At 42.4% G+C, this 22482-nt stretch overlaps 3 protein-coding genes and 1 non-coding gene across 4 annotated transcripts; 2 read left to right on the top strand and 2 right to left on the bottom strand.

Moving 5' to 3' along the window:
• The first annotated feature begins 284 nt into the window (after positions 1-284).
• On the top strand, positions 285-440 carry LOC118795220. Its single transcript, XR_005005787.1, has one exon. It is a non-coding gene; the product is annotated as a U12 minor spliceosomal RNA (small nuclear RNA).
• Positions 441-1292: 852 nt separating this feature from the next.
• LOC118795113 (putative RNA-binding protein Luc7-like 2) lies at positions 1293-7795 on the bottom strand. Its single transcript, XM_036553481.1, has 10 exons — positions 7180-7795; positions 6370-6464; positions 6073-6171; positions 5815-5925; positions 5433-5576; positions 4947-5123; positions 4357-4529; positions 3529-3558; positions 3069-3227; positions 1293-1986 (listed from the first exon to the last, which is right to left on the bottom strand). The coding sequence occupies exons 1-10, from the start codon at positions 7238-7240 to the stop codon at positions 1755-1757; spliced, it is 1281 nt and encodes a 426-aa protein (XP_036409374.1). The 5' UTR covers positions 7241-7795; the 3' UTR covers positions 1293-1754.
• Positions 7796-9607: 1812 nt separating this feature from the next.
• On the top strand, positions 9608-16874 carry fam234b (family with sequence similarity 234 member B). The gene is made up of 13 exons (XM_036552124.1): positions 9608-9707; positions 10434-10973; positions 11182-11304; positions 11540-11797; positions 12157-12272; positions 12741-12891; positions 13337-13478; positions 13778-13966; positions 14133-14214; positions 14327-14491; positions 14688-14808; positions 14975-15198; positions 15840-16874. Exons 1-13 carry the CDS (start codon positions 9671-9673, stop codon positions 15840-15842), a joined length of 2151 nt encoding a protein of 716 aa, XP_036408017.1. The 5' UTR covers positions 9608-9670; the 3' UTR covers positions 15843-16874.
• Positions 16875-20184: 3310 nt separating this feature from the next.
• ndufa6 (NADH:ubiquinone oxidoreductase subunit A6) lies at positions 20185-22190 on the bottom strand. The gene is made up of 3 exons (XM_036553569.1): positions 22031-22190; positions 20814-20929; positions 20185-20597 (listed from the first exon to the last, which is right to left on the bottom strand). Exons 1-3 carry the CDS (start codon positions 22167-22169, stop codon positions 20466-20468), a joined length of 387 nt encoding a protein of 128 aa, XP_036409462.1. The 5' UTR covers positions 22170-22190; the 3' UTR covers positions 20185-20465.
• Positions 22191-22482: the final 292 nt, after the last annotated feature.

Here is a 22482-nt window from a genome sequence, read left to right as displayed (position 1 = left end):
AGCGAATGAACGCGAAGTGTAAAACATACCATGAGCCTTTGCGACCATCATATATTAGCATATCAGTTCGAGATCTAAATGTGTCCCATTCAACTTAAATTTAAAACGCAAATAATCAGTTGGCATGTTATAAGAGAAGATGAATTTGTTTGAGAATTGAATAATACTGAATTACTTCATTACTGAATACTAAAAATACAAACGTACACATCCAGCATTATGCCCACCATGATAGTACACGTATGTGCTCGATGTCGATCGGTTTCCTGATGCTGGCGTCAGGTATGCCTTAAACTGATGAGTAAGGAAAATAACGACGCGGGGTGACGCCCGTGTCCTCGCCCAGATTTGCGAGAAGAATTTTTGAAAGGGTACAGGTCCGCCTGGCAGGGGTGACTTGCCTACTTTGCGAGATGCCCCGCAGGGTGCAGATCTGCCCCGTCCCAATTATTGTTCAAAAAAAGCAAGTGTCAGCTCTCTATGGCTACTTATTAGCAAAGGAATCGGTAAGGTTTTAAAAAAGCTAATCCCAACGCTTTGTTTATGTCGTAGACATGGTATTACTTTTTTTTTTTTAATTCTGGTGTTGATTATTCACATGGTAAACCTTTACTATACTTTATTACTATACTAAGTAGTTAGCGGTCTTTCTGGAAATAGGGATAGGTATTCCCCTTGTACGGCAGTGTAACTAAGTGGCCCGCAAATTCTTAATTCATATTACATTGGACGAAAGCCGTCCAATTTTAGTTAATAACCCTGAGCTGTCAACGCGAGTACTTGCACAGCCCAAAAAGGTTTTGCATCCAAACGGCACAACGCCCTCCAGCTTCGGAATGATTCATAATTCACTTCCACCACGAGATGGCAGTATGCTGCAGTATCCCCTCACTAGTAGTTGACAAAAGATGGTTCCAGCTATCCATATTCTACATACATCCTGAAATTCCAGTTTCACACCCAGTTGTATGCAAAAAGAAGGGAAACGGAGAGTCACTGTGTTCCAGTGAAAACTTAAAGTTTTATTCAGTTGGTACAGACTGCACAGTGAGCCACTGGACTCAAGTCACTTCCTCTGACAGTCAAAACTTAATACTCTGGTCTTTCTGTTTATATTTGTATGCATGTGTTTTCTTTGTATCGATTTCTTTGCGGTATACATTTTCTGTGAGGGACAAAGTTTCTGTCGAGACTATGTTCAGTGTGAACCCGCCATGTTCAGTGTGAACCCACTGCTATGTAAACTGGCGCACCTTCCAGTGTAGTTGCATATTCATCAGGGCAGTTTGGGATTTTGTTGCTTTTGCGGCATATGTGTACTTTATTTAAACCTTCTGAAATTTATGTCTGAGAATCCAAAAGAGATCAGAGTATTCATTACAACAAAGTTCGTAATAAAAAAACCCAACAGCCATGCTAAAATAAAATAAACAGCCTTTGGGTACAATTTCCCTCCCCTTCTTTCTTACACCATTCCTTCACTGCTTGCGCTCCGATTCACCCTTTGAACTCTTGTGGATAGCACAACATCAGTGCTGAGGTAATTTCATCTGTACCCTGATGAACTCACGTTCATCTCACTCTTTTGAATTTCCATCCTTCCAATCTTCCAATCCCACTCTTCATCCCTCCTTGTCTCTTCTTACCCATCTCCTCGTTTCCCATCTAATCTATCCCCATCCCTACCTATGTATTTACTGTATGTACACTCACCCCACCCCCCCCCCCAGCCCGCACCTACCCACTCAGTATTCCTAAAGCTCCCCTGATTCTCTCTCTTCAGAACTAGACCGTCTTTCCCGTTCAATCGACAGCGATCTTTCTCTCTCCTCCCCAGCATCTCTTCTTCTGTGCATCTCCACTGAGGTGGACCTCTCTCGCTCCATCATCCATCCCTCGCGGTCTCCTCCCCTCGAATCCATCCCTCTCTCTAGTGATGCCGATCGCTCCCTCTCTCTGGGATGTGAGGACCTGTCCCTAGAAGACCTGAAAGACAGCGAGACACACATCAAGGACAGTGTACACGCTGACTGCACACTTCAGGGAATTCAAACAAAGGCAAACGGTAAAACAGTGCAATGTTACTTCAGAAAAATAGTTGAATATGATCTCAAACCACTGCGGCTACAGTTAGTTGAAATGTTTATTGAGGATTGCCCGGTACAATCCCACAAATCCTTGTTGTCCTGGTTCATTTGCATATCATCTCTTTTTTTTTAACCTGAACTAGAAAAGGGGAAGTAAACACTTGTGATTCACGTGCAACAAACTAAGTGTTTTTGTATTTATAAAATCTTAATAAAATTTTATTTATAAATAAAATCCAAAATAGCTGGGCCCTAACAACAGGGAAAGAAAACCAACACTAACATGGAAATAAACCAAACAAGAGGCAAAGGGGGCCAAGCTAAACAAACACACAAACGCATAATTTCTCCCACAGTCCCATAAATCTTTGCATCACTGCCTGATTTGCATAGAAGCACAGAATTTCTGCCAGTGGATTTGAAATTCAAGTAAGCCTGCAAATGACTTTGGAACTACACTGAATGTAAAAAAAAAAAAAAACTCAATTATAAAGTATTCTCAAACTGGAAAGCAATGTTTGCTAGTATTTGTATAGCTATTTTTATTCTTATAAACCATGGGGGAAAAGGCTCTCACCATGGTCCAAGTATACACACCACACAACTAGACCTCAGTTCTTCTAACACAGTAAAGTAGGGGAGATACCATAATGTCTGTTATATTTAAATTTAAAAAGTTCCCTGCTTCTTATTTAAATGTGTTCTGTAATAAAATATGAAATAAAAAAAAATTAAAATCCATCCAAAAGCCATAAGACCCATTTTGCAAGCGGACTAAACCACTTAAACACATCTTACAAAACCAAATCCTGTAAACTCCTCTCAATCAGTAACAAAACAAGAACAGAAACAAACAGCTATGGCTTGGCAGAACAGACGAAGAGGGATAATGCATATGGAAATACAGATGTAATACTAGTCGTGGCAGTGATAAAAGTTGAACTGTTAGAGACACATGCTGTCTGCTCCATGTAGAAATACCTCTTCTTCTTGCTCCTGTGGGAGTGGGAGCGAGAGCGATGTCTGTCCTTGTGCCTGTGCCTCCTTTCCCTGTCCCTCTCCCTTTCCCTCTCTCCGCCTTCTTCCCGAGAGCGAGACGAGCGGTGTCGTCTGGAATGATGGGAGGAGCTCCCTCCATCCCTGTGGCACAGCAAGGTGTTCAGACAGATGCCTCCAGAAACGTTTTACTTCTCTGGAGTGATTTTCTTCAATTATGTAATGAGTGTATGCTGTTATGCAAAGTGTGAACTGTTGCTGAACATAGTGATGTACTGACTTGTCACATTGCCAAGTGAAAAAAGTAACAACATTTCTTGGTTTGTAATGTGTCATTATATATCTATAATATATATATTTCTTATGCCAAAAAAATCAATAATCTTGATAAATTTAAAAGTGACATATGGACAGACACTGACATCATGCAAACTAATACATTTACCTGTAACGCTCTCCACTTCTTGATCTTGTCCTGAAGAATTTGGGAAAAAAAGGTTATATACAACAGCAGAAGTACATCACATGAATTTAAATAATTATTTATAATAAATACAAAGCATTGTTTAACATTCTTCCCTGACTGATGACAAACACACAAAAATCAAATCAATGATGGAAGTTATGGCCAGATATTGAGTTAATCCACATGAAACGTTCAAGATTATCAACAGTGCTTTTAGCCTGGACATAGCTACCTTTGACCTTTTCTCTCTCTGTTGTCTCTGGCTTTTCTCCCCCCACAACCATTGTCTACCAAATGAATGCTGTCTGTACAAATAACACTGTCCCTGCCCCCACAACTGATTCCCTCAGATTCCAATCTACCAGTCCCGCAGATCTGATCAGACAGTGTAATTTGATGCAAATTAACTACATACACTCAAAGGTCAGACTGAGTGGCAGATGTGTGATCCCACACAAGACTGTGTTTTGAAAGCTGCATGCTATCTATAGAACAGCAACTTTATTGTGTTGGAGATTATAAAGTTCAAGCATTGTTTGAAAACAATTTACCTTACTCCCCCTCCTGTACATTTTTTTGCCTAAAACACTAGTAACCCTAATAATACACTGTCGAGATTGTCGCTTGTGAAATGCGGACTGAAAAATGCACACTTTTCTCATTAATGTTTATTATTCCTTACACTGTTCAGTGTTAGTGCTTAAAGCACCCACAAATGTGTACAGAATGTCTGGATAATCATTAACATTCCTTTTATATACGACACATTTCAATCAGACATTTCCAAAATGTGTTTTAGTAACTCACCTTCGTCTGTCCCTCTCTCGCTCTCTCTCCCTCTCTCGCTCTCTCTCCCTCTCCCTCTCCCGCTCCCTCTCACGCTCTCGCTCTCGTTCCCACTCCCTCTCTCTCTCTTCTTCCCTGTCCCGTTCTTCTCGTCTTCTCATTCGCATGAGCTCTTGCTTTTCAGCAACCTTTTTCTTTTAAAACAAAGGGAGAAAAATAGGAAACAGTTTTAGAGTTAACGTTCTTTTAGCCACGGCACTTTTCACAGGCTGCATTATGGTATACTGCGTTAATTCTGAGGTGCACTCTGGCAATACTGAAAGGCTCGCTTCACTGGGTCAACTCCAAATACATGTTTAACTTCTTTGCCTAAGTTCCAATACCACCTTAGCGCAATTACAGGGGAGCTGTAAAGGAGGCAGTTCTAGGAAAGGTTTACGAAGCACACTACAGTATCTTCCACTACAAAAAAGACATATGTACTGTGGTGTTCAGTCCAGTTACTCACTTTATGTGACATAGCATAAAATTGCTTTCCTCTTACTTTAGCACAAATGAACTACAGTGTTAATTACAGCCAGTCCACAAGTCTGTGTCATGGTCCCTCATACCCTTAGTTTCTCCAGCTTCTCACGGATCTCGATGAAGCCGAGGTGTAGCTTTCCTCCAAAATGGTCGGCCAGGCGACGGTCATTGTCATGAAGACCCAGGTAAGCAGAGCACACCTCGCACACTCTGAGCTTCTGCTGCTGAAAACTGGAAGCCGGCATTGAGTTCCTGTAAATATCCTATTAAAATAATGCAGTAAAACATGTGGTTAAATACAGCAGCATTAAAACACTTCTCAGTCTTTTAAAATGTCATAGAGGATCGGCCCTTTCACCCTTTTTGTGCGCTCCTGAGTATCAGCAACCTCGACCGTATTTGTTACAGTTATTATTACAAGCTTATGTACATACTAAGTAATATACTGAAAACAAGTCAGTTACTACTTTAGTGCTCTTTTTAAAATTAATTGCACATCTTATTGTAGATGCAACTAAAAAAAATACTATTATTCCACCACGGCTGGGATTCCAGCTGCCCTGCTCTCTCACCTCCGCCTCTCTCTTCAGAGCACGGGTCTTCTCCACCTTCTCCAGCACCTGCTGCGCCTCGTCCACATTGCCCTCACCTCCCAGCTGCTCCGCCCTCGCCAGCAGCTTCCCGATCTCCTCGTTTAGCTCGTGCACTCGCTCTGCCTACGGTTGCGGCCAGAAAGAGGGATTAGAACAGACCGAAAAGACCCTGCAACGCGAGACAGCCCTTTTTGCGCGCCTCCCCTGACCCACAGAGGACAAAGAAGAGGAAGGTGTCATTCGTATGCATTTAGACAACGTAAGAAAATGTCCGCCATGATGCCGGCGTGGACAAAAGCAATGGCATGGGGAAGGACTGGCCAGAGTGAGGAGAGAGGTGTGTACGGCTACTCGATGATACCTTAGCGGCGACCTCCGCGCTGATCTCCTCCTGCGTCTCAGCCAGTCGCTTCTTAGCCAGCTCCGTCCTGCGGTCACAGTCTGCAATGAAGGACTGCAGGTGCTCTGTGGCCTAAGGGGCAGCGCGGAGAGAGACACCAAGGATAAATCATCATGCACTGACAAAGGTACACAAGGCAGGCTAGAGACCCAAAACGGAGCAGAAAACTAACAACTTTCTATTGACCAGCTACAGCAAGTGAAAAGTCCTCTGACTCACATCAAGTTCAAAGAAGTACTCGTGCTTTTTGGACGCAATCTCATAGTCAGCCCTGAGCGCCAGGTCGTGGACCTTCACACACTCCCCCAGGTCCATACGCTGCAATATCAAAAACACCACGTCAGTCTTTACAATATGTAGTCAGGGCCAGTCACATCGCTGATGCAGACACACTCAGTTCTGCAGAAAAGCACGCTACAGTGAAGACGTTGCAGACGTTGAAGAAGATGTGTCAGCATACGCAGGTATCCAAGGGGCTGGACCTGCATACACCTCTGCCGCGCAGTGTGTACTGACCGTGCCTGACAGTATGTCATGAGGACAGGAGTCCAGCAGGTGGCTCTTACACACCCTCTCGTCTGTGAACTTAATCCTCTGCCGCATGCTGTCGCCTGAAACAGCACACAGAGGCAACACAAGAACACGGTGGATACACCACCACAATATCACGTCAACACGATTCACGGTGTGAGGGTGCTGAGAACAGAACACCTTACAAAAACCATCTAGAGACTTATGATGCAACATAATTGGCTAAAAAAATGTCATCGTTACGGGTGAAAGCAAGAAGTTGCAAAGTTGCACTCAAGTGCTGCCTTCGTTTGTACAGCTAATACACCACATTTGAATTCAGTTTAAAAATAGGCTATGTATTCAAATAATTAGCCGCCGCCTGAGCACAAAACTCCGTTCAGCCACCTGTGCACCAAAGCCCCTCCTAAAGTTCTCACTCATTTTTAACCGAGCTTGTCTAATGGATCAAGGAGGTGACTGTCACTAACGTGCCGTTTTGATTGGCCGTCAGCCACAATCCTGCACTCTCTGACTTGCCAGTTTCGATATATGAGGTGACAGATCGCATAAAACTCGTTTTGCAGATAGTAAAATTACTGAATATTCACGTTTTCCGACTCTAGGTATCTAGGAAGCTAGCATACATTAAAAGTAGTTTGCAAGCCAGCAACGGCTGGTAGGCTGGCGAGCTTGATGACAGCGATGGCGTGTTCTTGTTTTTAGTTCGTTAGCTAGGCTAACTCAAACGCTCAAATACAATTCAACATGTTTCCCTGTACCACGCTAGCTTGCTAGTTGTGGGTGTCTACTTACCATCTCTCCCGGTACCCATTAGCTGGTCCAGCATCGCCCGCATTTGCGCTTGTGCCGACATCTTCCTTGCGTTTTGGGTTGACTTTCCTGCTCTGTGACAGCCCAACCACTCGCCGATGGTCACACACACGGAGTAACTAGCTCGCTAGCGTCTCTCGACACCACAGGCCCGTGGCAAAGCGGAAGCTAACTTTTTGAATCCAAAAATAGAGAAGCGAACTTCTTTAGGATCGTGCGAGTTTGCGACACTAACTACTGCCGAGACACTACACAAAACACTCTCTGTACGTCTCTCCTTCACTCCCACCTACTCTTAATTTTCACCAGCCAATTCAGCTAGCTAGGCAGCTAGTCTAGGTATCTCAACTCGGCTTTGAGTTAGCTTGAAAGGTGGATAGCTAGCTAGCTAGCTAGTAAGCTAGCGAGACATCAAAAGTTCGGATAGATTTATTTTTTCAAGTAAAACCTAGGTATTGTTTGTGACGGTACGATTATACTTCATTGATTAATCATTTTTAATTCGCACAATATCTGTTTTGTTTCTGTTTTATTTCTCTGTTTTTTGGCCCTGTGTCTCGAGGTTTTCCCCTCTCGAGAGCGCGCTCTGCTCCCTCTCCCTCACTGGCTCGAGGAAGCGCTGTGCACGCTCACCAGCTTAATGTACTGTTACGTCATCATCACTGTCGCTTTCGCCTTTGAGCAACGTCCGCTCATCTTAGCTGTCCTACTGACCAATTGCCTATGTTTTTTTTAAGTAAATTAACAACATCATGTATATATCATTATGCATATTCTGGTAGGTGGATTATTCCATTAATCGTATGAAAGGGCGTAGATCAAAAATATGTGATCTCAAACATGTTTAACATTCTCTCCTTTCCTGATATCAAATACACAGTCCAACTCTGTTATCAACAATTCCATTACTGTCTTTACACGGAAAATCCCTTGATTTCAGAAAAGGTATTTTATTGGAGCTATTCTGCTTTTCTGCTTTAGAGATCAAGCTAGATCAACAGTATGATTACAGACGTGCAAGTTTTACTGTCCTGTTGAGTGTGGGATTCAAAACTTTTTGGGCTACATTTTGCAAAAGGGAAACTCAATTTGTAAAAATCATATATTTTAAAATCATGTTAATGTAAAAAAAAATATATGTATTTACATACACATGTCCTTCATATGTTTCATCGACAGACATAGACAGCGCTGTCTCAGCTGTGGAGACCTTCAGGTTTCTGGGAACTACTACTTGGCTCTGCCACCAAAGAAGACATCAAAAAACTGCAGTGCACCGTCAGGACTGCAGAAAAGATCATTGGCGTTAACCTGCCCACACTCCAAGATCTTTTCAATACCAGAGCCAGAAAACGGACAGGCAAAATCATGGCTGACCACTCACATCATGGCCACAACATATTTGAACTCCTTCCCTCCGGCAGGTGCTTCAGATCACTACCCATCAAAACAAGCCAACATGAATAGCTTCTCCCCACACGCCATCACACTCCTGAACTGCTAAACTAACAACTCACAATGCAATAGGTGTACAATTATAGTTGTACATACCCATAGCCTGCACTCCTGTACACTTTAACTTATTGTGCAGTAGCTGTTAACTTATTGTACAGTATATTACATATATTATATATAATATGTATCATATTTATGTTTCATATACCTCATTCATCCCATCCTTACTCCATTCTATGTATGTGTCCTGCACTACTCTTGTTGTTTGTTGTACCGCTGCTGTTGGACGGTATTTGTTGTTGTCACCTTGTTATCATTGTGTGAACGCACTACGACAGACACTGGAACCAGAGCCAAATTCCTTGTATGTGTAAAGCCATACTTGGCCAATAAAGACTGATTTTGATTCTAAATAAAATCCAACAACAATAAAAAAAACAGGTCTACGCTAACATGCTATGCTTTTTGGACGTTCAACAGAAGCGTCTGAAACTACAGAAATCCGAAGGTTTCATTGGTCAGGTTTCCACCACCATTCATTTGCCTAGACTATCTTCACATGTGGTAATGGGTGTGGCGTCTTTAAGTTTCATGATAAACTTTCAGTCAGTTGCATTTATAACCATTTATGCCTCAGAATGTTTAACGAAATAAAGAATTCCCGTGAAGAAACATCCAGTAAACGTTAAATTCTCCATTATTTAATCGACAAGAGTTAAAATTCAAGACATTTTTCTTGTGCTCATCGATAATATAGTATTATATAACTAGCTATAATTACTGCTGCTATAACGGTACCTAGTTTACCACTACGTTGCTGAATTTCTTTTAATGTTATATCCTAAATAAAACTTTTAAATAAAGATTTTTTTCAGAATTTTAAAAAGTTGGGTATCGGACCCACGAAAGGAGAAACTACGGGTCCCAGAATGCCTCTGGAGAGGGGAGGGGGGGACCTGCGAAAAAATAATACTAGGGATTGAATTTCTACAGTTCGTGAGACTCACAGACAGTGGAAATGGCAGCAGCTTTGTCTCGAGCCCTCAAATTGCCTGGTAAGACATGGGAAATGCGTGATGCTAGAAATATTGCCAGTATTATTCAATAACTGTCACTGGTTTCACAAAGCAGTTGTTTTGCAGCAATGGCTATCTTACTGTTCTGCTATGCTGTGTTTTGATGCCATACCGTTAGCTAGCGAGCTAGCACGCAGCAAGTACAGTAGCCATCCAGCTACCGTCACGACCATTCATTTCAGACCAGGCAACTAACAGTCATGTTATGTATATAATATTTGGAAGAAACCTTATTAGGTAGCCTGTAGATAGTTTAGTTGCGAGATTTAAGCGTTTAATTTCCCATTGTTTCTAGTCTGTGCCTTATATTTCAGAAACCGATCTGTCTTGCTTTAAAATGCAAATACAGAGCACCTGGCTGGAGCTAGTCCGCTAGCTAGCTAGCGACCTAACGATGACGCACCGTACCTATATCGATGCTTCATTTTAGGAGTTACCTAGCTAATGCAAGTATATCAAACAATATCAGCAACCAACTCGATTCTGAAGATTTTTAATGGAATTAATAAATTAGTTTTAAAATAGCTAGGTAAATAAATTCTCATCACGTTGTGTCATTGTGTTTTAATATTAAACTTCGCTGAGAAGGAATTTCAGGAATACACTTGCTGGTTAACAATTCTAGTTCTGCTCCTGCTATGTTTGATCCACACTCAGTATGTCAGTCTGTAGCTGTGTTGCATTAACCTTTATCTCGCGTTTCAGGTAAAAAGAACTCAGAGCTGGGAGAGTATGACCCCCTGACACAGGCAGACAGTGAAGACGAGAGCGAGGAAGATGACCTTGTTCTCAACTATCCGCGTAACGGGCTCGGCAGGAGCAACTGCATGGGGGCAGGGATAACGGACCTGCGCGGCGGCAGGGCAGGGAGGCTAGTGGACGACGAGGATGAGGTGGAGGAAGAGGAGGAGGAATGGAGAGAGAGACATCCAAGTAAAAACAGACAGGAGAGGGACGAGCTGAAGACTAGGCAGTACTGGAGTCAGAGGGACAGCGGCAGAGATGGGGTCAGCGAGGACGGAGGGGGTCAGGGGTCCGCTGGCGGTGCCGGGCTGGGTCTGGGTTCAGGCTCAGATCCCGAGGAGAAGAGGGCCAGAGTAAGAGGGGCGATCCGCACCGCCTTCTTCCTGGTGCCACTCTTCTGTGCTGTGCTGCTGGTTCTCCTGTGTGCGTTTCTCTTACCCTGCAAACAGGGAGAGCTGGACGAGAGACCGCAATGGGAGAGAGAGCTGGGGGAAGTGAAAGGTGAGTGACTGATGAACAACGCTTGTGCAACTTCTATACACTGACTGGATTCAGCAGCATAGGGTTGGAGTGGACTTACCCAAGCCAGTTTTCACAAGCATAGTCACAACAGCAGCACGACTATGGAATGAAGGCACAACTCTCACACATGAAAGCAAAAATGGTACTTGATATGTGTATTTTTTTCAAGTGTATGTTTGCTTTCCAGGTGTCAGCTTGCCTTCTTTGGCGTTGTGGGACGTAGACAATGACACGATAGAAGATGTTCTAGTAGGAGTCACCCAGCATACCAACGACAGCACACTTGCGGGTGAACTGGGGTACAGCAAAGGTAACTACCAAAATAGCCAGAAACATTTGCTAAATACTGGGGTGTTTTACTCTAAACTCTCAAAAGTGTGTGTTTTCTGCTCTTCATATGTTGTATTATCACTGGATTCCCCAGTCCAGCAACAGTACACTATAGTTACCAGTATGTGATTTTACAGTATTCATTTCCTGTCCTCGTTCCAGTAGTAGACTGCAGTGTAAGCATGCGTATACGGAACAAACTCTCCCTCCCACAGAGCACACGGATCTAGAGCACAGTGTTGTGGCGATTTCTGCAGTCACCGGAGAACGGCTGTGGACGACGGTCATGAATGACTCGGTGAGGTCCATACAGTGCGGGCTGCAGCCTCAACCTCGCCCAGCAGCACCCCGCCTCCGAGCCACCTTGCAGGGCTCAGTGGGTCGGCTGGGGGCATCACCTACGGGAAGGAGCCGCGGGTCTGTGTGCCTGGTCATGGGATCGTGTGATCTCAAGGCAGTCAACAGCGCTACTGGTTAGAGTCAAACTGATTTTTTTCATTATTATTCCCCCATAATCACTCCTTGGAAATGTCTGTCTTTTCAAACCTCTTTCATTTTCTGCTCCACTTTTTTAAATTTCTCCCATACTCTCAGTCTGTCCCTATCTTAGCACATATCATATGCACAATTGAAGGAGACAGTTTCTCAGTTGTGCTGTTGTTTGTCCAAATTCCTTTTTTTGCTTTTCTTTCGAACAAGCTTCTCACCTTAGCTGTGAGTTGTGTAATACGTCATATATATTGTACAATGTATTATAAATGTATTATACGGAATGCAATGTATGTATGTTACATTTGGTATAATGTAATACATTTGGAATATTCCCCCACAGGAAAGATACTATGGTCGGTATCACCAGGAAAAATTGTGTCCCAGGCAGTGTCAGTACCAGACCTCAATGGAGACTCAGTTCCCGACTTCCTGATTGCTACTCTGCCTGCTGATGAGGTATGCTCTGTATTCGGTCAGCTGCATTCTGTCAGTCATTGCAACAACAAGCAAACACTGAGTTGACTATTTAAAACTTAACTTAAACATGCTTCCAACAGTTTGAGGTTTTCATTTTGCTGTAGTTGTCTAGGTTCTGGCATCTACTTAACCATAGCTGCAACTCCTGCGCCCTCCTGTGGAATCTAGTCTCTAGATCAAGTCACAACAAGACCAAACCAGTACTGATCTACGTTGCTGTCTCTGTGTCGCTGTGTCTTCCTATTTTTACATTTGTCAGCACATTGTTCTGTTACAGTGTTCAGCTGTTAAACTCTTCTACACTTCTATAGTTTCAAAATTCTCTATTTCTGCTCTAATATGTTCGTCTCTGTGGTGGATGACCACATCACTTAATGCAATTGTAATGTCCCAACATGCCCAGTGCAGTCAGCGTACAGATTCTAACCAAGCATCTTTCTCTTTCAGGCCTCAGATCTTTCTCTTGTCCTGCTCTCAGGAGTTCGTGGTACTCGGATTGGACAGCCTGTCCCCTTTAACCTCACAACACAGGGCAAGGTGATTGGCCCTGAGCTGCATGTGACCGGGCAGGGGGCATACTACATTCTGTTTGGACTGGGTGAGGCACCCCCACATACAGTTATCTGCAGACAACCACATCTTGCACATCATCAATGTCATTTGTAAGATTGATTACGTCAGGCATAAACTGTGTCGAACATCACATAGTACTTAAACATGAATTTGCAAACACTGGATTCAAATAATTGAGAGGCTGTTTGTAACAGGACAGGGTTTCAGATTTTTGGAATCAGTTTAAAAATTAAAAATATTTATGGAATTCTGACCATATATCAGCAGTAACTCCTCATTGAAATACCACACTTTGCAGTACAAAGCATTCTCAAAGCTTTAACAGTAATTACTCACTCAGTGCATGCTGTCAAAGAAACAGTGTACTCTTGCTTTCTTCTTCATTTTTTCAAATGTGAAATTAAATGTTAGTTTAAGTGAGCTGTTTTTATTTATATTAGCTCTCTTTTTAAAACACATTTTCCCCTCAGGCACTGTGGAGGCAGTCTCTCTCAAGGACATTTACAGTCAGGCAACTGGCAAGGTGCCCATCTCGTCCATGCTAAAAGTAAATGACGCCAGCTGGGAAAAGCTTAGGAAAACAAACTCCTCCTCTCTCATACATATCTCCAGGTAAACACAACCACTACCCGTATTTCACCAGTTTTTCACCTCACTTAAACCCTTCATTTGTATTATGAGTAAATGTTTGGTTACCTTTTTTGACTCAAGTCCTATTTCTTTTGAATGGTCTGTTCAAACTGACAAATGCATGCAAGTCCAAACTGACAAAGGCATGCAAAGAAATACATTCTAAATGGCTTATAAATTCTCCCCCAAATACTGAAATTTCAGAAATTAACATTACATATGATGGAAGTACATGATTCATTTACATTGTTCCTCTGTCCTTCACACACTTTCGTTGGCAGTGAGCAAGTGAAGTTTTTGCTTCCTCTGGTGGCTGGCTTGTGCAGCAATCACAACAACTTTGACTCCATCTCCAACGCGAACCTCAGCCGCAGCGACTGGGTGTTGGTGTGTGGGTCTAGCAAGCTGTCGGTGGTGAGAGAAAGAGATGTGCGCACTCAGTGGACCGTGAGCTCTGCTGCCATACATGGGTGAGCAAGGGCACAAAAAGTGAAGGTGGGGGGCGGGGGGGTTGGGAGGGGGTAAAGGATAAGAATGTTGTGCAGCTGTTAAAAGGGGAACCAAGTGACCGAGTGTGTGATGACGCGAGCGGTTGAAGTAATTAGTATGAAATCTCTCTGTACTGTTTTATGCCAGTCGTCCTGCTCCAGGCCAGTTCAATGATGATGGGATTCCGGACCTTCTAATCCAGCAGTCCGTTTCTCCTGGAGTCAGAAAGGTATTGTGTAATATTCCACAGAGGAATTTGTAACAGGTCACACGCGTATCAAGGCGTGCTGCATTGTAGCGCAGTGTCCTTGCGGTGTAATCCTCTTACTTCTGTCTTTCAGGTCCAGGTGATTGATGGTGCAAGTGGGCGTGGTCTGTGGGAGGCTGAGTTTGCGTGTCCGCAGCTGGAATTGGAGGGCTCTACTCTCATGACCACCTCTGGCCTCTCAGTTTTCCTTTTCTGGGCTGGTGACGTCCAACCCCTCAAGAACCTCACGAAAGCTACTGTGAGTAGATACATGCATTCCTCTCGGTCTTCTCCAATTAAATTTGTTTAATAATCAGATTTTTAGATGAAATCATCAGGCATACAGCCTTACAACCTCTATACATAGTGGGGATTAACAGATGGATGAACTACTACTATATTTCTTTCTTTATTAGAAATTGAATTAATACTTTGATCTGTTTGCTGGTCTGAAGGCTTCCCAAGGTGTGGCTCCAGCTAACCCAGTCCCCTGCAAACTGTACTTGCTGCACCCTGCCTATCCCACAATCCTGCTGGAGCTTACAAGCACCACGGATACTGTGCTCATAGCTGCAGGTCAGTGAACATGTGCAAGCCCTTGTTTAAATGACCTGTGAATTTAGCTGATTTTTTTTTCCATACATTTTTCCACTACCAGTCTTCCTGTATGGACCCAAAAGGTATATAATTATACAAGCAAATGTTCTGATTGTATGAACACCTCTTTTTCTCTCTCGTTCAGTTAGTTACCAAGAGCAGCAGAAAGATGCTTCCTACATCACCGTCTCTGCTCGGCCTACTTCCACGCCAAAGGCTCAGGTGGTCAGAAGCCTGAGCCTGAGGGCCTCCATTGCAGGAGGCAGAGTCCTGAGGCTGGGTGAGGATAAAGGAGCTGGGGTGCCAGTCGGACCTGGAGCTTTCGAAATTAACAAGTTCTTCAGGCAGCTCGCTTTTCGACAACTTCAGGTAAGAATGTGTGCAATAACCCATAAGTGCTTTTGCACTAGAAACAGGCTGGCTGACTTCTAGGTAAGTTTTCTGGATGGTTTTAGGGGGGGGGGCAGTGTGGCATAGTGGTAAGATGAAGGGCTGGTAGGTTGCTGGTTCAGTTCCCTGCTGAGGACTGCTGTTGTTCCCTTGGGTAAGGCACTTAACCCATAATTGCCTCAGTAAATATCCACAGATCACATGTAAAAATTGTAATCTATACAAGTCGCTCTGGATAAGAGCATCTGCAAAATGACAATAATGTAATGTAACGGTTTTCCATGACCTTTTTCTGAGGACCCATGTCAGAAAACATGAGCAGTTAGGATGAGGCCATGTGGGTGCATGTACACCTAGTGCAAAAACAATCATGCTGTACACGTCCAGCCAGCTTTGGGTCCAGCACATTCTAACCTATTTCCAGCTCTACAGGGGTGTAAAAAGCGGTATGAGACAGATAAAGACATAGAGAGAAGGGGAGGAAATCTGGGGAGATAAGTTAGAACTGACAACTCTTATTTAATATGGCATAACTACATGTTCACAATTCCTTGATGGATATGAATGGGTGATACCAGCAGTGAAAGAAAAATAATATTTCCATGTGTTTCTGTGTCTAGTGAGTGGAGGCTACCATTTGATCTCACAAGGAGCAACACGAACTTGCTAAATGAAGTCTGAGGGGACCAAAACATCTGGGCCGAAGAGCAATATAGGTCCCATTTGGTGAAGGAGAGTTACAGAGGCTCATTTTCACTGTTTACATTTCCATTCTTTTTTTTGTCCACAAAATGTGATTTTAATTTACCTCATGGTAATGCATTAAGAGAAAACAGGAAAGACTATTAGTTTTAGTAGAATTGTTTAGGCATGCTTTTTAAAAGGTTTGTGTAGGTGTGGCTATTTATTTTTTTTTAATGGCAAAGGCATTTTATTTATAAGGCACATAACACACTACTGGCCAAGCCCTTACATGTGCACAAAAAGAACATCGACGGGACATTGTAAATATTTCTGAAACTTTGCAGTTGATGCACATTTTAATACAGTGTTGGATTAGTCAGATGCACACTTTCACACACACACATGCACACAAGCACACACACACAGGTTGAAACACTGATACAGAAAGAGGTAGGGTGGGCAAGATAAACCACTAACAAGGGAACATTGTGCCTTCCAGTTGTGCCCTGACTAATATGGCATTTCTCTGACTTTGCAGATTTGCAGTTATTTACCTTAAAGGGTCATTGCCCCAGTTTCTCATGCTCACACAGCATTGTGTGCTTACAGTATAACAGTAGATCTTTGTTATTATTGGCATCTCCCCTCTACTGTACAGCTGAGGTACATAATTGATCAAGTATGTAGATATTAATATTGCTGTACAGTATTTATTGTTTTGTCTGATTTATAGAGGGTATGATTGCCTTGGGCTAACAAATAATTAAAATAGTCTTTGAAAATAATAAGCATATTGCATTGCTGGGCTAAGTACGGTATGTTTATTTGTTCTGTAAATATTACTAGAGGTACTTGTAAATAACACAAATAATGATATGCTGGAACAAACTGAGATGATACCACAAAACAATAAACCGTGTTTTAGGATGTTACACCTTGCCTGAATAAAGATCGTTGTGTGTGTTTACCAATGCGTTTAAGGTGTCACTTCTGCCCTTTAAAGAGCACAGGCAATTTTGAGGTCATTCACAACATTTATATTCAGACCTTTCATCAACTTTCCAGAAGGGATCCAAGCGAGATCATTGTCATCTCACAAATATAGCAACCTCACTCAAGTAACCTGTTTGAATTTTATTTTATCCAGTACTATTAAAGAACTCAAAACAATGAATTAGTGGAAGCTGGTTATCCTCCTTTCTTGTTTGATCACATTCCTCACGTGGAACACTTTGATATATGTTAGTTTGTACCTGCCTTGTCTGCTTCAGCTGTGTACCAACTGGCCTTTACGCACGTAATGACATACATTTCTACGAAACTTAAGAAGTTTGAACTTTTTATCAATGCTGCGAAGAGCTGTTCAGATTCAATGACATTTACGTCATCTGGATAGCTCATCCTATTGAGTACCAGGATCTTCGACCCATCCCAAAACAAATGTCAGTACTACTCCAACATACAAGCCCAACAAACTGTGCAACAGCATTCAGTGATGTTAAGTAAAAATGCATTGGTGTAGCAGAGTCATACATACACTTTACAAGGTTTGCTTGGAGGAGCTGTGGTCTAGAGAAGAGCTGTTGTCCTAAAAAGTGGCACATTTTAACGTTCCCGGGGAGAGTCCGTTTTCGGTGTTTTATATCAACACAAGTAGTTGCTATAGGGCGTTTACGTGAACCACTGTATCCCCTGATATCCGAGTCCCACACGCACACACATAACAGGGTGTGGAGCAGGTGAAAAGAGCTGCCTTCCAAAATGGTATTAGAGCCCTCCTCCTAATAAACGTCAGCCCATCCCACTGCAGTACTCCAGCGTTGTTATCGACAACAGAAAAACATGGCGTCGGCTGTGTATCGCCTTTCCCGGCTCTCAGTTCTAAAAAACAAGGGCGTTTTGACTCGCTCTAAATGCCCAGGTGCGGGTTTTACACAATGTCGAAATGTAGTCTACACACCGTCGGGCGCCATTCATCCCCGGCCTGTTAAAGTAAGTACTCGTGCACGAAAAATATACGGAAACTGTGCTTTGGCATTATAACGTTGACGGTATGAGGGAAAGGCTAGGTCAAGCGGGTTTTCCATTCACAATGTGGTAACTTACCTACGGCTTTATGGAAAGGGTTAGTGTTATACAGGGTGCCCGACAGCAGCTTAGTTTGTTAAACAGTCACTGTCTTGAATCGGACTGGCAGAAATAACATTTAGGTTAAACGAATGGGAGGCTCAAGAGTCCATTGATTGACAATTACCGAGACAAATCGAGGGTGCAGTCGCGTTGCGATGGCGAAACCAGGAAGTGGTCATTAAAACCACAAGATATTAAACATTACTGTCAATGTTAATAAAATAATGCATGAACAAAGCTGTCACATGGCCTACTCTAACACACATTCTGTCAACTGCAGCGATAGAACAACTGTGGAGTTACCCAGTGGTTTTGACTGGGTGTGTTGCCTTTTGTACTCGTAAACTAGTGGGAACAGAATTCACTAGATATCGGCGAAGCTGTTTAAATAAAGTTATTACCTAGAACAATACAGTCTGTGAACGTAACATAAAAAATGACCGCGATGATGGTTGTAGTCTCCGATAATGTCTCTTTCGTGTGACGTTGTAGCAATTTTCCGGAAGGGTACAGACTGAATGGTTGCAACGAACTGTTTATTCAACGTCTAAATATCTCTTCATAACTACCACACCTTAGGTGCAGGAAGCCTGCCCATGCATGATCATTCTTACACTCGTGTGCAACAGACTTCAAATGGCTGTGTCATCTATAAGGCTCCAAACACAATGTATATCATTGCTTGTTTAGACCTCCTTTGGCCTTTTCCGGATGACCGTCGTGGTGGTGCCCTTCCTGTATGTGGGCACCCTGATCAGCAAGTACTTCGCCGCCCTGCTGGAAGAACATGATATCTTCGTACCAGAGGATGACGACGACGATGACTGAACTAGCGTCTGTAAGCACAATTATCCAGTTAAATCGTGCATACAATACGAATTTCATACGTTGATTTTTGCTTTAAAACGCAACAAAAATTCATTCTGGCATTCGTCAGGATGTAATATGCCTAAGTGCAATACTTCTCATATGACATAATACTACGTACTGTACAGCGAGAGTAAAAAAAAAAATAGGCTAAGTAAGTGTTCTTACAATTGTATGTTTGTGTGAATAAGTGTTGGTAATTTTATAAAAGATCATAAGGGAGAGCATTAGTTTTTACTTGATTTTTTACACCCTCTTATGCCAAATACATGAATTGTCTAAGGACATTTATCTGAACTGTGTGTGGGTTGCCACCAAGTGGCACTCTTCTGAGTACAAAATGTGGTTGAGAAAATTAATATTGTAATCATTGTAATCCTACGTTTGCTTCCAGAGTGCATTGACATCACGTTTGCAAACTCTAAGCAAGAGAAGAGACACAGACTGCAAGAGCCAAGAGTGATAAACCAGTCACTCTTCCAGAACTACTCCCCTGCACTCCTTTCCTACCTTTCACCTCCTGCACCCTCTTGGACCTACAGCCTTTCTTGAAAGGGAAATATGGGGACACTACTGTCTTACTCATTTGCATGTACAATTTAAGCAAAGCAGCAAATAACTGTGCGTGTCAAATGCCTTTGAAAGGTTGTTTTACATCCTGCAATATTTTACAAACAGCAATAAAATACTGTTCCATCTATGACTTCAGCATTTGATATTTTCTGACAAATCATGTGACTGAAAAGTAAAGTTAGACCAAAGTAAAATGAGTCACAAATCTCCACAACTGTTGGACATTTTTAGGGGGATAAAATATACCACAGTACTAACTTCAACCTCAACTAAAATGCCATGTTTGTAATTTCTTCCCACAGTCCCTTGGTAATGTCAAACTTTCCAGTGTTTCAGCTGTTGATTCAACCTCAACGAAAAATGGAAAGATCTGCTAGCATTGTAATCCAGTTTCTGTTTATGATTGCCTACTAATTTCCATAATATGACCAAGGAATTGTGTGACATGTCCTGCATGAATATAAATCCAGATTACTGAAATGACCAATTATCTTTTATTACAAAACGTGGTTTGCACCACATCAGATGAAATAAGTTTTTTCATTTTGTTTCCTTCCAAAGCTTGAGCCATTTGGAAAAAGGAGCTCTGTGTGCCAGTGGATGAATCCTGTTTCCCCATTAGGGTAAAATCATCACTGCAAATCAATTTTATGAAAGCCCAACCCCCAGATCCCAGAAAAGCTGACAGAAGACACAAACACTGAGTTGAAAGGAAACCAAGATACAGCCTCTGTATATACAACCTGGCAGCAGAGACAGGGACACTCTAGTCATGTCGAGGAAGACAGGAAACTGAGAAATGAAGGGCAGGAGAGAGCATTAACATCAAAGGGTTTAAACAGACTATATTCCAACTAAAGTTCAGACATTTGAAATGTACATAATGAATATCTGACACAAAATTTTGGTATTCAGAGTGTATATTTACAGTTCAATAATGGGCAGTTACACCAGTTATATTGGACACAGGACTAGGGACGGGGGTGTACAGTTCAAGGGTCATGTCCAGTGTAAAATTTGGACAGGAAGTCTGCTGGACGGGGTGTCTCCGTCTCATGGAAGTAACGCATGATATGGGTCTTCTGCTTCCATACGTTAATCGTCTCCTGCAATTCCATCTTACCCTAAAAGTGTAGGCAAATGGAGGTGAGGCAGACAGACAGAAATACTAATATATCAGATAACTCACACCCAAATATACACCCAAATCTTTTACTGCTGAATAATGTTGACAGAAATCCTTTTCAAAAATAAGGTGTAGTGTTATCTTAAGACATCCAGCTTTGTGCCAAGTACAGTGAATAACAATGTCAATACAAAGAGAGAATAAGACGATTTACCTTGATGACGAGCATGTCAATGACTCTGGGGTCCGTGATGTGTTTGTTCTTGTCAAACATCTCCCTCACTTTATCCCTGCCTTGCTGGGCAGTAATATCCAGCTGGAACAATGTCACTACAGGACAGGTCAAGACAAGGGACATTAGCCACACCAGGAGGTTTACTGACAACCTGCACAAGATGACAAACTGTACTCAACCAGGGAAATAAGCGTGGAAATCCCTTTCAGAGCAAAAGCTGATTAACATTTAAAAGTTAATAACATAAAACAATTTAAGTGGAAATCAAAACATTTAACACTGGGTACATGAAAACCAGCCCGATAAAGATATACCATGGTATACATCCAAATTATCTTGTGAATACATGAATGTGGGTGCCTTCTAAAATGGATCCAGTAGGATTTCTCAGAAGAACATGGTTGGCTTGTCTATTACCTACCATTTTCAGTTCTGAACCATAACAGAAAAACATAGCATAAAAAGGTGTTGATACTCTGTACTATGCATGTTAATGCAATTATTGTTAGCGACAATTCAAAAGATCTGACCACCTATACAACAATTACTATTATCTAGTACAACATTCATATTAGTCCATTTAAAATGTGTTAACATACAGAAGGACCAAACTGAGAAAAAATTAAAGCGCAAAATGACAGCTTCCATTTTTAGACGTAATTGAGGTGGCTTGCTAGCTGCATACCATAACTAATGGATAACTTACAAACTAGTCTAACTTAGGTACTGGAGGCAAACCTGCTAAACTGCAGGCAACTGCAGACCACGTTACTGTGACAGCAATAGTATGTTTCAACGTATGTTCAATTTTAAGACACATTCGTAGCTTCTTGCCGTTCATGCTATCTAGCGGTAGCAACTCCATGCCTGGGCACTGTATCTATACTGAGCTAACACTTCGACAGTTTAGCTAATGTTATATTTAAACAAGCTAGCTAGCTAGCTAGCTAGTAGCGTGTATGGAAACATACATTATAAAAGCGCACCACTGGCGTGGAGGCAAAACAACTACATTACTTTACATGTGAAGGTACATTAACATAACGTGAGGTGGCAAGACATAGACGAGATAACGCAACTACAGGGTCAGTCAGAGCAAGTAATGTTAGCAAGCTAACTAGCCAGCTCTCTGCGACCTTGACGTCAAAGTGTTAGACTTGCTTTCTTCACAGAATTGCTTCATGGAGCTTCTCTACCTGCGTTTGGCACCTCTCGGTACCAGGCCCTGTAGAGCTCCCGAACTCGCCGCTTGGCCTCATCCAAATCGCGGCTGAAAATTGGTTTAACAACTCGCACCGCGCCGCTGGCCCCTCGGGTTACACCGGCGGACGCCATTGTTGCTACTGGTCGCTTTGACGCACGCTCAGTTCCGCAAGGAAAACGGAAAGAGGAAGTTACCCAGTGCCTTTACTTGGGTAATGTATTTCATTGAAATGGCCAGAAATTGTTTAATGTATCTTTTTTCTGACAGGTTTTTTTTTTCTACCGTGATGTCCCTTTCTGTTGAGAAACTCCCGTTCTCATTCACAAGGTACTGGGATATTCGCAAGTGCAATTTCCCACTTTAGCTGTTACACATTTTATGCCAAAGCAAAAAAAAAAAAATTGTGCTGTCAGTTTGCTGTGGGTCCTTTGACAGTACCAAGGT

Source organism: Megalops cyprinoides, chromosome 19 (genome assembly GCF_013368585.1).
Source record: "Megalops cyprinoides isolate fMegCyp1 chromosome 19, fMegCyp1.pri, whole genome shotgun sequence".
Classification (NCBI taxonomy): domain Eukaryota; kingdom Metazoa; phylum Chordata; class Actinopteri; order Elopiformes; family Megalopidae; genus Megalops; species Megalops cyprinoides.
The sequence above is the reverse complement of the archived record's forward strand: the minus strand, read 5'-3'. Positions and strand labels throughout refer to the sequence as shown.